Source organism: Haliotis rubra, unplaced genomic scaffold (assembly GCF_003918875.1).
Source record: "Haliotis rubra isolate DU_JTF1 unplaced genomic scaffold, ASM391887v1 Scf36, whole genome shotgun sequence".
Classification (NCBI taxonomy): Eukaryota; Metazoa; Mollusca; class Gastropoda; order Lepetellida; family Haliotidae; genus Haliotis; species Haliotis rubra.
In genome coordinates, this window is record NW_025767035.1 from 3,154,244 (window position 1) to 3,170,269 (window position 16,026).

The 16,026-nt window shown below is 43.2% G+C and overlaps 1 protein-coding gene across 1 annotated transcript in view; it reads left to right on the forward strand.

Annotated features, from left to right (window-relative positions):
- Positions 1-16,026, forward strand: part of LOC124285399 (lysosomal cobalamin transporter ABCD4-like) — a 31,791-nt gene that overhangs the window by 5,194 nt on the left and 10,571 nt on the right. The window contains exons 2-8 of the mRNA XM_046721623.1: positions 3,429-3,547; positions 5,000-5,127; positions 5,807-5,946; positions 6,894-7,010; positions 10,980-11,105; positions 12,052-12,197; positions 14,112-14,239. Of these exons, the coding sequence (XP_046577579.1) occupies positions 3,429-3,547; positions 5,000-5,127; positions 5,807-5,946; positions 6,894-7,010; positions 10,980-11,105; positions 12,052-12,197; positions 14,112-14,239 (904 nt within the window). The remainder of the gene's footprint in view (positions 1-3,428; positions 3,548-4,999; positions 5,128-5,806; positions 5,947-6,893; positions 7,011-10,979; positions 11,106-12,051; positions 12,198-14,111; positions 14,240-16,026) is intronic.

A 16,026-nucleotide genomic window follows, 5' to 3' on the forward strand; every position in this document is an offset into this window, starting at 1 on the left:
TCTCTGTCATTCAGCCTGTCCACACAGTTCCTCAGTCACTCTACGTCCACCCACATACCCGGCAATCAACCTGACCGACAACTCATTCATCTCTCAATCATTCAGCCTGTCCACACAGCGCCTCCGTCACTCTACGTCCACCCACATACCCATCAATTGTTTAACCTCACTTTCCCCACATCTGAAGGTTTGGATAAAGGATTAGGAGGTCACTGGACTGTGGATTTGGGACTATGGTCTCTTTTAATTAGTGTCATTGGTAAATCAACCTGACCGACAACTCATTCATCTCTCAATCAGTCAGTCTAATCATCCAATCTACCAATATTTTCTCTATTAACGTATAACCATTAGGTGAACGCACACATAATGTTCATTTTTCCAAATAATGAAACTCAGATACACGTGTGATAAACATGCATGGGATTCACCTCTTGTTGGCCTTATCTGTTGACACACGATACACTTGTCATCGTATCAATTTATCGTGTCACTTTGACCGCTCTGATATCAAGTTAACAAGTTGCCATTGTCATTGTAATAGTAGACGCCAAAGTTGTGGTTTATGTCTGACTTCAATGTATCCAACAGGATTGCCACTTTCATTGTAATAGTAGACGCCAAAGTTGTGGTTGTATGTCTGACTTCAATGTATCCAACAGAGTTGCCATTGTCATTGTAATACAAGACGCCAAAGTTGTGGTTGTATGTCTGACTTCAATGTATCCAACAGAGTTGCCACTGTCATTGTAATAGTAGACGCCAAAGTTGTGGTTTATGTCAGACTTCAATGTATCCAACAGAGTTGCCATTGTCATTGTATTGGTAGACGCCAAAGTTGTGGTTTATGTCTGGCTTCAATGTATCCAACAGGTTGCCATTGTCATTGTAATGGTAGACGCCAAAGTTGTGGTTTATGTCTGACTTCAATGTATCCAACAGAGTTGCCATTGTCATTGTAATGGTAGACGCCAAAGCTGCGGTTTATGTTTGACTTAAATGTATCCAACAGAGTTGCCATTGTCATTGTAATGGTAGACGCCAAAGTTGTGGTTTATGTCTGGCTTCAATGTATCCAACAGAGTTGCCATTGTCATTGTAATGGTAGACGCCAAAGTTGTGGTTTATGTCTGACTTCAATGTATCCAACAGAGTTGCCATTGTCATTGTAATGGTAGACGCCAAAGTTGTGGTTTATGTCAGACTTCAATGTATCCAACAGACTTGCCATTGTCATTGTAATGGTAGACGCCAAAGTTGTGGTTTATGTCTGACTTCAATGTATCCAACAGAGTTGCCATTGTCATTGTAATGGTAGACGCCAAAGTTGTGGTTTATGTCTTGCTTAAATGTATCCAACAGAGTTGCCATTGTCATTGTAATGGTAGACGTCAAAGCTGTGGTTTATGTCGCAGCTGAGACAGCAGATGTAGCAGCAGCGGCATCTGAAGCAGTAGGTGAAGCAATATTGTGAGGGAGGAAGATTGGTTTAACTTTGAATTCTTTTTAATAATAATGAATTATAATGAGTGAATTTGTACAGCACCAAACTCCACGCCAGCTCGTATGCTCATGGCGCTACAAGTAAAGTTATTTGGGTGAGAGTCTAGACAAAGTACTTCTTAAATAAAAACGTTTTGTGGAGAGTTTTGAAGGAGAGCAGGCTTGGGGTTGTTTTGAAATCTTCAGGCAAAGAATTCCATAGAAGAGCTGATTGGTAGGCAAATGATCTGAATCCAAATCGTTTCAGTCTGTATCTAGGCACTGTGCACAGAACTTGGGGCTGGGATCTGAGAGTTCTGGTTGCATTATTCCGGCTTACAAGTTCACACAAATAGGATGGCGCGATAGCGTTAAGGCACTGGTATGCGAGTACAAGAACTTCTATCTGAGATGGGCTGTGAGTGTAGGGATCATAGAAGTGGCTGTATATGTGCAAAATTTGAAGCAAGACACACATTTCGGGCTGCAGTGTTTTATACTTTTTGTAGCTTTGAAAGAGATTCTTGTGACACACCACACAGTAGGCTATTGTAATAGTCCAGGCGTGAGAATATCCTTGTTCGAACTAATGCAGCGGCAGCTTCCTCGGATATAAAATGCCTTACTTTGCCGATGCTTCTTAAATGAAAATGGCATTTTCGACATAGCTCTTGTATATGACAATCCATACTCAATGTGGACTCCATCAAGACACCCAGATTCTTAACCAAGGGTACAAATGGTATACTTTCGTGACACACAGACAGGTGCGTAACACCAGTGCATCCGTACCAATAAGCATAGCTTCCGTTTTATCTTGATTCAACTTTAATTTGTTTGTTGACATCCAGGATGCGATCTGGACGGTGCATGATTCTAATTTAGCCAGTGGTTGTCTGTCATCAAGATTCAAACAGTCTGACATCTGAGTATCGTCAGCATACATGTGATGATCGACAGAACTATTATCAATCACATGGCCTAGTTGAGTGGTGTACAAAGTAAACAGAACCGGTCCAAAAACCGAACCTTGTGGTACACCATAATCCATGTTGTGACATCTGGATTGTGAATATTTGAACACTATTTCTATTACGATAAGAATTTATAGTGAGTCAAGACCTCTCCCTGTGAGAAGTAAAGGAAAAACCTCTGTGAAGAACAAAGACTCTAAACCCACCATCTCTGACCTCATCCAAGCTCACTTAGACCACAACACCCTTCCAACAGCATTAATGTACTCACCACCAATGGCACCGACCACAAGATAAGAAAACTACGAGAAGCATAAAGACGCTCCAACCGGCCATAAACAGAGACCAAGGATATTACATCCCCACTGCTTACACATCTCCATAGGCGGATCCAGAGGGTGTGGGGGTGGTGGTGGTGGTGGTGGGTGGTGGGTGGTAGTGGTGGTGGTGTGTGTGTGTGTGTGTGTGTGTGTGTGTGTGTGTGTGTGTGTGTGTGTGTGTGTGTGCGTGTGCGTGTGCGTGTGCGTGTGCGTGCAGGGGTGCCCCCTCTTTTGTCCTGAAAGATTATTAAATGACCATTGAAACTCTCGTGAAAACGGGTGAAAATGAACTGTGTAAAGCTGTATCCGCTCCTGATTCCCACATCAACTCATCCCTAGGCAGTTATTCTCGTGTCCATCACATCACTGGCTTCCCCCTTAATTTCTCCCTCGTTAATTCTGCTCGTGTAACAATTATATTTATTGTGCAACCATTAACACTTTGTACATGAACCTTATCAATTGTGTAGGCATAAAACAAGTTACTGAACAACCTTTACTCCTGTTTATACTACTGCAATATTGTACATAACTTGCTTGATAACGATGGTAGCATCAAAACGTTGCTTAAATTATTGATAAAGAAGTTGTATATCCATTAAGCTTTCCCACTTGTTATTTTGAAGCATGGCTTCCTTTTTATCCGATACAGGTATAGGTTGGACACAGTCTTCGTCAAGCGGCTATGGCGGCTTGTGAAAGTCATGTTTCCAGCATGGAGACACATCACCACACTACTGACCGTTATCCTGCTCGTACTCTCAGCTCTAGGTAAGGACATGGCAGGACCATTATCCTGCTCGTACTCTCAGCTCTAGGTAAGAACATCACAGGACCGTTATCCTGCTCGTACTCTCAGCTCTAGGTAAGGACATGGCAGGACCATTATCCTGCTCGTACTCTAAGCTCTAGGTAAGAACATCACAGGACCGTTATCCTGCTCGTACTCTCAGGTCTAGATAATGACATGACAGGACCGTTATCCTGCTCGTTCTCTCAGCTCTAGGTAAGGACATGACAGGATCGTCATCCTGCTCGTACTCTCAGGTCTAGGTAAGGACATGGCAGGACCGTTATCCTGCTCGTTCTCTCAGCTCTAGGTAAGGACATGGCAGGGCCGTCATCCTGCTCGTACTCTCAGCTCTAGGTAAGGTCATGGCAGGACCGTTATCCTGCTCGTACTCTCAGCTCTAGGTAAGGACATGGCAGGACCGTTATCCTGCTCGAAGGTAAGGACATGACACGACCGTTATTCTGCTCGTACTCTCAGCTCTAGGTAAGAACATGACAGGACCGTTATCCTGCTCGTTCTCTCAGGTCTAGGTAAGGACATGGCAGGACCGTTATCCTGCTCGTTCTCTCAGCTCTAGGTAAGGTCATGGCAGGACCGTTATCCTGCTCGTACTCTCAGCTCTAGGTAAGGACATGACAGGACCGTCATCCTGCTCGTACTCTCAGCTCTAGGAAAGGACATGGCAGGACCGTTATCCTGCTCGTACACTCAGCTCTAGGTAAGGACATGGCAGGACCATTATCCTGCTCGTACTCTCAGCTCTAGGTAAGGACATGGCAGGACCGTTATCCTGCTCGTTCTCTCAGCTCTAGGTAAGGTCATGGCAGGACCATTATCCTGCTCGTACTCTCAGGTCTAGGTAAGGACATGGCAGGACCGTTATCCTGCTCGTACTCTCAGCTTTAGGTAAGGACATGACACGACCGTTATCCTGCTCGTACTCTCAGCTCTAGGTAAGGACATGGCAGGACCGTTATCCTGCTCGTATCCTGCTCGTCTCTCCTCAGCTCTAGGTAAGGTCATGGCAGGATCATTATCCTGCTCGTACTTTCAGGTCTAGGTTAGGACATGGCAGGACCGTTATCCTGCTCGTACTCTCAGCTCTAGGTAAGGACATGGCAGGACCGTTATCCTGCTCGTTCTCTCAGCTCTAGGTAAGGTCATGGCAGGACCATTATCCTGCTCGTACTCTCAGGTCTAGGTAAGGACATGGCAAGACCGTTATCCTGCTCGTACTTTCAGCTCTAGGTAAGGACATGACAGTGTGAGAACATATGCTCACTCTAAAAGAACATATGCTCACTCTAAACGATACTCCTGGTGTTTCAAAGAGCAGAATTCCCGAAGCTGGTTTGTACAATTTTAAGCCATTTTATAATCACAAACACGTTGATCTAATAATCTCTACATGGATGTATATTTCTGCCCAGAGCAAGTCGTCATCAACAAGGTTGGGTTCATCGCTAGCGGATACTACGAAGTTCTAGGAAAGAAAGACAGCAGAGGCTTTTGGTTAGCCACAGTCAAATCTGTAGGTTTCATCATGGCCGAATGTCTGGTACGTGACACAGTAAAGAAAGTCTTGTCTATGTATCGATATATTTGTTATAGTATATTGTTGCACGTATTTAGGGATAATTATATGTGAAAGTGAACTACTGCAGATATCGAAATTTATCAAAGCGAATTGTCGTAGATCTATAGTATATTGTTGCACGTATATAGGGATAATTATATGTGAAAGTGAACTTCGGCAGATATCGAGATTTATCAAAGCGAATTGTCGTAGATCTAGAGATATCAGTTAAAGTGAAGTATTGCACATATAGAGATATTTATCAAAACGAAGTGTTGCAGATATCGAGATAGTTGTCAAACTGAATTGCTGTACATTTAGATATATTTTTCAAAGTGAAGTTTTGCAGATATCGAGAACTTTGTCGAAGTGAAAGTGAGATATTTTTCAAAGTGAAGTGTTGTAAACATAGAGATTAATACTCATAACTCATAATATGATATTTGTTAATTGTTGTTCGTGCAACATATGTTATATGTAGGAGTACTCTTGTAATTGTTGTTCATGTTTATCGCCAAATTTCCTGTGACTATACTGCCTAATTACGTCAATCCGAGCACGTAACATGTGAAACTGTACACTATATATGTTAGAGTCTTCACATTTCAGTTAATATCACTGCAGTTCTAAGTACGCATTGACGTATATTGACTGATTGCAGATCTACAGTAGCAAGACGTTCGTCGGTTCGTATCTGTACGTCACGTGGCGTGAACTCATCGGCCGCTACCTCCACAACCGCTACTTTCAGGACACCAAATACTACCACGTGGGGATAGGGACCAAGCTCATAGATAACCCGTATGTTCTGCTCACTCTACTGTAAAGTCAGTATAGAATATTTACCTCTAGTACCATGAAGATCCGGGCTAGAATTGGTCTTCAGCAACCCATGGTTGTCGTTAGAGGCGACTAATTGGATCGGATGGTCATGTTCGCTGATGACATCGTATCCCATTTGCGTAGATCGATGCTCATGCTATTGATTACCGGATTGTTTGGTCCAACTCGATTATTTACGGCCTGCCGCCATATAGCTGGAATATTGCTGAGTGCGGCGTGAAACAACAAACATCGCCTAGCAAGTGACATCGGTCTGAACGATCGCCCTGTTCCTTCTGGCATTGCGTCCATTGCTGAAAGTATGAGTATGTTCGAATCATATATTACACCCGGGTATGATCCTGAATCGTCAAACTGCTGGAATTGGTTTGAAAGGTTCTTCATTTCAGAATGAAAATTGATTTGGTTCCCGGCTTTGAAACAAGTTTTTTTTTTACCGGATATCATGGGAAAAGTGTTTTACGTCCGATCAGACCGGTTCAGCTCATCCTTGAAGGTCAGCAGGTCTTGAAGCAGTGCGCGAAACATAATCTGTCTCTCATCGATGAGCTGAGTTTTTATATCAAATCGTAGGTGTTTTATATAAAGCATCAGAATAAAACCTAAAAATATACTGTGGAACTTGAGAGAAGAAGAGCGTCTTTTTTCATATTAGCCACCAAGGACAATCGTATGATTGTTAGAATAGATCAGGTAATCCATTCTGGACCAGAAAATGTGTGATTCCCAGCATGTTGAACAGGGGACCTCGGTTGACCCCGGGTTGACCATAATGAACGAGTGACCTAAACTATGTACGTTGGGTAATATATACATTTCTGGATTTCCTATAATGATACTGTATCTGTCAATGTGATGTAGTTGTAACATTCCTGGCTGTTTATGTTTTATAAACTGTTTTGTAGCGATCAGCGTCTCGCCCAGGACACGGACCGTCTCTGTAACCTCTTCAGTCAGATTTTCATCAACATCGTCATCACCCCCGCCGTCATCATCTACTACACGTACGACGCTGCCAGAAGGTCTGTTATACCCTCATTGTCTCACCAATAAACACTCTCAGGCGCTTTTGTACCTTTTTCTATAGGTACTGGATGCCCTGGGCGCCGGCCCGCTGTCTGACATAGCCCTGTACGTCAAACTCTAGGAATCCGTTTAACCCAAGTAAAGTGAACCCCTCGGTGGCGGATTTGAATAGAATAGATAGAATGTGGTGGTGGTGGTGGTGGAGGTGGAATTGGGTTTAACGTCGTGCTTAAGAATATTTCGCTCATATGACGACGTGCATGCGTGTGTATGTGTATGTGCGGCTGCTTGTACTAGCCCAGACTGAAGCTGCTTTTATAGTGCTAGCCCACTGAGATACCATGCCGCAGTGAAACATGAATACCCCAATACTGACTCCGAGCCGACCAGTCCTTGTTGTACCCATTAATGCCGAGCGCCAGGCAGGGACCAACAAGTACCATATTTTAACGTCTTTTGGTATGACGCGGACGGGGATCGAATCCGCGACCTTCCGCACTCCGGGCGGACGCTCTAACCACTACACCACGGAGGCGGTCTAGATAGAATGTACATGCTAAGGGTTTAGTGACAGGGTTAAAAGTGTACCATCATACCCTGACCACATGGAGTAATGCTCATCTTACCAAACATCGTGTATCACTGAATATTGCTGAGTGTGGTGTTAGACCATGGAATATTGACAAACTTGACATAACCATCATGAGTGGTTCTGGAGACTCTAGATTCGCAATATTTTGAACGAGACAAACATTAATGCTATATAGGGTTTCAGCGACTGTAAAACATATGTTATCGTTTGTGTTTAACAGTACAGATTTCTGTATATCAGACAAAACAATGCAGTATTTGTAGAACAAAATAAACAGTCAAGATTACATAGATAGCAGATCCAAATGCATGCGACAGCCGATCAAGACGTGTACTCCATGTGCCCGTGTACGTCATAGATGTCAATAGTATGGCTAGCGGGGTGCATGAAGTAACCATTAACATCTCTTTGATAATTTTAATAACAATTTATCATAATTTGTAGCAAGTTGTGCACCCCAGGCCCTTTGAATCTGCGCCGTTGTAAAGCTAAAGATCGATTGATCTTTGTAGCCTAAATTCACAGAAAAGTAATTGTATCAACTACAGTCATTTTCATCTTATAAATAAGTAGATAATATAAATATGTCAGCAGTGAGTCAAGGTGTCATAAATCACTTAGCCGTGTATGTAGTGTAACCAACAAGTCAGCAAGTGACGTCAGTTCACGGAGTCTGAGACATGTAGATTCATCTTTGTTTGCTGATTCAGAATTGCAACAGGATGTTGTGATTTGGAGAATACTAATAAACAAACTAATGAATGTTTACTTGTACTTGATCCACGTTAGAATTCTTCTTGTTATCTTCCCCACTATTGTCGGTCATAGGTTCAAGAACGATAGGTTTAACCTGCACTTCATCACCACCGATCCGTCTTTCACGACACAGTCACATTCCATGGGAACTCGATAACTACTGTCACTGTCAGAGACATTAATGTCGGACTTATGAACGATTTTAGCTCGCGGTGTTTTTCACGATGCTTAATTCTTTTAATGGAATATATCATGTATTTTTTAAAAGGAGAAGTTTAAATACAGTGTAAATGCGATGGGGACCAAAACTCGAACAAATGAATACAGCTGAAGAAATGTCTCGAACATCTGTTACACAATATTTAACTCAGTTTGTGATATACAGGGTCTGTGTCACATTTCCGGTTTTGAGGTGCGGTGAGGTGAGGTGAGGTGTAATTTGGTTTAACGTCGTGCTTGAGAATATTTCGCTCATATGACGACGTGCATGCGTGTGTATGTGTATGTGCGGCTGCTTGTACTAGCCCAGACTGAAGCTGGTTTTATAGTGCTAGCCCACTGAGATACCATACCGCAGTGAAGCATGAATACCCCACTCAGACACATTATACTGACTCCGAGCCGACCAGTCCTTGTTGTACCCATTAATGCCGAGCGCCAGGCAGGGACCAACAAGTACCATATTTTAACGTCTTTTGGTATGACGCGGTCGGAGATCGAACCCGCGACCTTCCGCTCTCCGGGCGGACGCTCTAACCCCTACACCACGGAGTCCGGTTTTGAAAGAAAGAGAAGTCCATTATTGTACTATACACCCCTTGGTACGATGGAGGATATAGCGTACAGATGTTCATTGTGTAAATCTGGATATAATAGGAGAATGTCAGTATTTAACTTCAGTGCAATTTTTATGAGTTACAAGTTCATGTCTCCTTGTCCCCTTCTGCTAAAGGTTAATAAAGGTGACGACTAGCTCCGCTTTGCTGACACCAAGTGCAGTCGACATTGACCGTAAACGAGGGCTTGCTTGCCGGGGTGCAAACGGAGCATCTCTTCCAACAAGACCATTATATGTGGCTTTCAGTCAGGGGTGGATACAGCTTTTTAGGAAAGGCGTGGGGGTGGTGCACAGTTCAGAATGGGGGTGGGGTGGGGGTGCACAGTTGATTTTCACGCGTTTTCATCGAGTTCAATGGTCATTTAAAAGAAGTTCAGGTCAAAATGCACCCATGCCCTGGCACAGCTCCTATTGTGGTTTCGTTTCAGCCTCTGGAATTGACAGATAGGAAGAACACCACTTCCAACTAGACCATATATGTAGCTTTTATTATACCCCGGCACCGCCCCTGCTCTTCCAACTAGACCATATATGTAGCTTTTATTATACCCCGGCACCGCCCCTGCTCTTCCAACTAGACCATATATGTAGCTTTTATTATACCCCGGCACCGCCCCTGCTCTTCCAACTAGACCATATATGTAGCTTTTATTATACCCCGGCACCGCCCCTGCTCCTCCAACTAGACCATATATGTAGCTTTTATTATACCCCGGCACTGCCCCTGCTCTTCCAACTAGACAATATATGTAGCTTTTATTATACCCCGGCACCGCCCCTGCTCTTCCAACTAGACCATATATGTAGCTTTTATTATACCCCGGCACCGCCCCTGCTCCTCCAACTAGACCATATATGTAGCTTTTATTATACCCCGGCACCGCCCCTGCTCTTCCAACTAGACCATATATGTAGCTTTTATCATACCCTGGCACTGCCCCTGCTCTTCCAACTAGACCATATATGTAGCTTTTATCATACCCTGGCACCGCCCCTGCTCTTCCAACTAGACCATATATGTAGCTTTTATTATACCCCGGCACCGCCCCTGCTCTTCCAACTAGACCATATATGGAGCTTTTATCATACCCTGGCACCGCCCCTGCTCTTCCAACTAGACCATATATGGAGCCTCTATCATACCCTGGCACCGACCCTGCTCTTCCAACTAGACCATATATGGAGCCTCTATCATACCGAGGATCCGCCTCTGCTGTGTTTTCGTTTCAACCTTTTAAATTGACAGATAAGACCACAGTGAAAATAAATCTTATTTGCAAACAGTATTTCGATTCCCAAATCTTATTTATTCACCACTTTCAAAGTTTGCAGAACGACATCTGCAGTAACAACGCTACAGTTGAACCATTTCTCTTTTCAGCTGTGTATACCCATGAGACATGCGCTGTAATAAAGAGGAAGGGGTATCATCTACACCTCCTTCGCACAGATCCCAAACACCTCTTACTTCCTTTACATGAACAAATGTTCTTATTTCCAAAGGAGAATCGGCACAGACAGCCTCCATGCTAATATCCTTTACAATGATATAAGCATGTCTTGCGGAGTTCACAAATACATTCTTCATCCGAACCATGCAAGGTTGAAGAGGGATGAGGGTTCGACAAAGAAGGGGGAAGTCCCATTCGCAAAGCCCCTGAATTGATGATGTGTCTAACCACCATGACTGCATCAGGATCACCTGAATTCTCATTGCTGCTTTCATTTATATATTTTAACCCCAAAAATATTTATAGATGAGTTGTTTGTTCATTTCAGTACTGGGTACAGTGGGCCAGTGGGAGTGATTATACTGTTTGCAGCAACAACGGCAGTCAACTACTTCCTCATGACCCCCATTGTCAACCTCTTCTACAAGCGGGAGAAACGAGAAGGTGACTTCAGGTGAGGCCGCAGTAGGTAAAACAGGGAAAAGGTGATCTCAGGTGAGATGCACAGTAGGTAAAACAAGGTGAAGGTGACATCTGATGAGATGCACAGTAGGTAAAACAAGGTGAAGGCGACCTCAGGTGAGGCCGCAGTAGGTAAAACAAGGTGAAGGCGACATCTGATGAGATGCACAGTAGGTAAAACAAGGTGAAGGCGACCTCAGGTGAGATGCACAGTAGATAAAACAAGGTATAGGTGACATCTGATGAGATGCACAGTAGGTAAAACAAGGTGAAGGCGACCTCAGGTGAGGAGCACAGTAGATAAAACAAGGTGAAGGCGACCTCAGGTGAGATGCACAGTAGATAAAACAAGGTGAAGGCGACCTCAGGTGAGGTGCACAGTAGATAAAACAAGGTGAAATGAACCTCAGTAAGTAGCACAAGGCGAGAGCCACTTCAGGTGAGATCGGCAGGGATAAAACAAGGTAAAGGTGACCTCAGGTGAGATCGGCAGGGATAAAACAATGTGAAGGCGACGTCAGGTGAAGTACACATAATTTAAAACAAGGAAACTGCGACCTAAATGAGGTTCATAGAAAGCAAAACATGGTGAAGGTGATCTCAGGTGATGTGCACAGTATGATATGAGACTTGAGAAGATCGAAACAGAAATATACACCGTCACTAAGCTTACCTATCACAAAGACTATCTAAAAACCCAGACTTACACATATGTTTTTGCAATTCATGAACAAAGTACTCATAATACCAATTTATACCGCTGGACCCAACCGACTGACTTCCAGTGATATGAATCCAAGTTCAGGAACAGTATTTTGCTGAGGTTGGATCTGAAGTCACTGGGCCTAAATTAGTTATCAAAACTTTCTCGGATGCAAATCGAGTTTACTCATTTTCTTGCTATATACAAATATGTTGGTTTTGTCTAATTTCTTCAGGTTCAAGCATATGCACATCCGTGTTAACTCGGAACAGATTGCCTTCTATAAAAGTGGAAAGCTGGAGCGAGAGCGAGCTGACAGAAGGCTGAGACGACTTCTGAACACCCAGTGGTCGCTCATAAGGAGGCAATATGCTCTCAACGGTAAGTTGGTGAAGCTATGTGAGATTTCAGTGACAAACGAACCATTAGTTAAAGTATAAGTCTTTACATTATTCGATTATTTTATATCTATACTCCCATGACAAAAAAATCAAAAGTGAATGAGGTAGATTTTTGCCAAGTCTAATATTTTGGTTGAGGAGTTGGAATCGGTGATAGTTGACGATCGTTTTTTGTCTGACAGGATCCTATGATCGTCAGTTCGAATCTCAGATATCACCCGGGCGATGGGGTAGCCTAGTGGTTAAAGCGTTGGCTCGCCACGCCGAAGACCCGGGTTCGAATCCCCACATGCGTACAATGTGTGAAGCCCATTTCTGGTGTTCCCCGCCATGATGTTGCTGGAATATTGCTAAAAGCGGCGTAAAACTAAACTCAGCCAGTCAGTCAGATATCACCCCGATTATGATTTTGATCTCACCTGACTTGATAGCTAGTTGTCGGGAATTGCCTCCCAACAAACAATCACACATAAATGTTTACATCGAGGGTGACATCTGAATTTCAAGGTTCGAATCCGATTTTCAATATGGCCACCTTTGCACCAAAATGATTAAAATACTGTTTAAAACAGCACTAGACAAATTACAGAGAGTCCAGAACTGTGCTGCTCGCCTCATAACTGGGACAAAACGCACAGAACACATCAGTCCAGTACTTAAGACTCTCCACTGGCTCCCCATCAGATACAGAGTCATGTTTAAGATTCTCATCTTTGTGTTCAACTCTCTCCACCTTCTGGCACCAGTATATATCAGTGACTTGATCTCACTTTACAACCCCAGAAGAGCACTGAGACCCAACTCCTCGCGAGTGTAGAGATTCCACTGACAAGAAAAAAGAATTTCGGTGACAGAGCTTTTTCTAAAGCAGGACCGTGTCTGTGGAATAACATGCCACCAAACATCCAGAACATTGAAGACCTTGAACAATTCAAACGTGTCTTGGAAACTCACTTTTTTGACAGTGCCTTTGCCTAAGCGCCTCTGAACAAAGTTGTGGGAAAAGGCGCTATATAAAAACTAACTTTATTATTATTATTATTATAAAACAGCATTCACCCCAAGTCACTAATTCTCCCTGGATACCCCAAGTCAGGCTCACTGGCTTGGTTGACACATGACATCGGATTCCAATTGCGTAGATCGATGCTCATGCTTTTGATGACTGGATTGTCTGGTCCACACTGAATTATTTATAGACCGATGCCATACAGCTGGGACAGTGCGGCATAAACAACCAACCAACCAACCAACCAACCAACCAACCTCGTAAAGCCAGCACGTGCTCATGGCACTGAAATCGGAACACACGCTCTTAACCGTTGTTCGTTTCGGTAGATTAAGACTATGGCGGAATCTGGATGATGTTGTCGTAGATTCGAGCGCTCTTATTATCGTTTAAATGAACACGTTCTGTAGCCCTTAACCCAACATATGTTATATTTGAGATCACACTTTCTTAGTAAAGTACAGATTTTATACTTTTGTCGGGATTCGAACCCACACCCTCAGAGTCAGGCACCTAATCGCCAGCACACAAAATCAGCTGCCTAACCTGCTCAGCCACTGCGGCTTCCGCGGTTGTTTTCATTCACCTGACGAAGGAGTAAGAATATACTCCGAAACCTGAAAATATAGAAGTTGACATCCATAAATTCTTGCCTTTATGCGTATCACTTCTAAATGCCGTTCAAAGAGATCATTATTCTTGTTGCCTAAGAACATACAAATAAACAAACAAACAAACGGACAAACGCATGCTCATAATGCAGTCGAAAATTGTACAATCGATTCTGATTTTAGCAGCCATTTCTTGTGGATGCGGGAAAGTTTTTGTCGCTTCTATTTACCAACCTATTGTGTGAAACTTCACAAACAATAAATACCATTGCAGTTCCTATCGCCATCTTCGACAACATGTACCTGTCCACCATCCTCAGCTACATCACCATCTGGTTTCCCATCTACCATGGCGTCTACGACAACCTCTCCGCCGTCGACCTCTCGTCTTTCATTAGCAAGGTGGGGGGACGCTTTTTCTGTGACCATGCGTTTCATAGGTGGGTAATTCACAACATAATGTAATTTAGTCGCTTCCTTCTTACTGCTCGGTTTCGGATTTATTTTAGGATTTTCAAAATCAAACCAAGAGAATTATTTGTTAAAGTTCAACCATGCTAATGGTTAAGTAACCTCATCCGTTCCATACTACCCGTGAAGATTCTGGTCTTCAGCAACCCAAGCTTGTAAAATGCAACTCACGGGATCAGGTGTTCAGGCTCGCCGACTTGGTTGACACATGTCATTGTATTATAGTTGCGTAGGTCGATGCTCATAATGTTGATCACTGGATGATCTGGTCCAGACTGGATTATTTACAGGCTGCCGCTATGTAGCTGGAATATTGCTGAGTGCGGCGTTAAACAACAAAGAACAAAACAAACAGATTGTTATCATACCTGTTATCATCTCTTGCATATTGAGGGGCGGTGGGGTAGCCTAGTGGTTAAAGCGTTGGCTCGTCACGCCGAAGACCCGGGTTCGAATCCCCACATGCGTACAATGTGTGAAGCCCATTTCTGGTGTTCCCCGCCGTGATGTTGCTGGAATATTGCTAAAAGCGGCGTAAAACCAAACTCAGTCAGTCAGTCTTGCATACTGAGATCCAAACATAAAGACATTGAGTGACAAAGATTCACTTTAAGACCGTATGACAAAGGAGTTGATATAAACTTTTCAATAGCCAACTTACTCGAGCAATATTCCAGCACCTCCAGTATTTGGTAGAACTTTCAGTAATTTTTTTAAACATTACGTTTGATGCACTTTACATGAAGAAGTCAAAGATCCTCAATTTGCCTTAGCAAACCTTTCAAAAAATGCCGTCAAATTTGACATCGTGACAAACATGATGTCCGATGCAATTCAATATTTTGATTTGTACCACGTGTCCTCTTGTTTTGTCTGGGCAGTGGGGTAGCCTTGTGGTTAAAGCGTTAGCTCGTCATGCCGAACACCCGGTTTCGGTTCCCACATGGGTACAATACGTGAAGCCCATTTCTGATGTACCCCGCCGTGATATTGCTGGAATATAGCTAAAAGCGGCGTAAAACCATACTCACTCACTCACTTGTTTTGTCTGGTGACCATTTACCTTGCCTTTGCATGTGTTTGTGACGAGTTCCACCTGTGGGACAGAATACCCTTTTGCGAGTATCTTGTGATTATTTGAAAGTGATTCATACACACATGGACATGATCAGAATGGTACAATGGCCATGTCTTATGATGAATAAAATCGGATTTTGAATACTTTATAAACACATGCTTATACCTTATTCGCAATCGCATTATGAAATCTTTTAGCAGAGATTTGTTGCGAGTATGTAAATTGATTTGTCGCTTATATTTCATTTTGTGGTAGTATGAAAAGTCATGTGGTGAGGGCCCCATTAATCTCAAGTTGGACTTGCGATGTTGCACTCATGTATTGGTACATGTGGACCCATGTTCACACCGAACATCTTGTAATGGGCATTTTACCCCAGTATATCACTCGGTGCGTCATATCATCACAAGTAGAAAACGTCAGAACGACCGACGGGACAGAATTTTATAGAGATGTAAAAATTAATTTCACTGGTAACGTCTGGAGGCTAATGAATGTCAGCGTTGACCTTATTCCGTGTATTCTTCCGCTATTTTCACTCAGATGAATGCGAAGATGTTCAGCCAGGTACAGTCACTCACTCTGAACATTTCCACAGTAACAACCCTTAGAAAATATGCAAGCCACAACGATATATTGT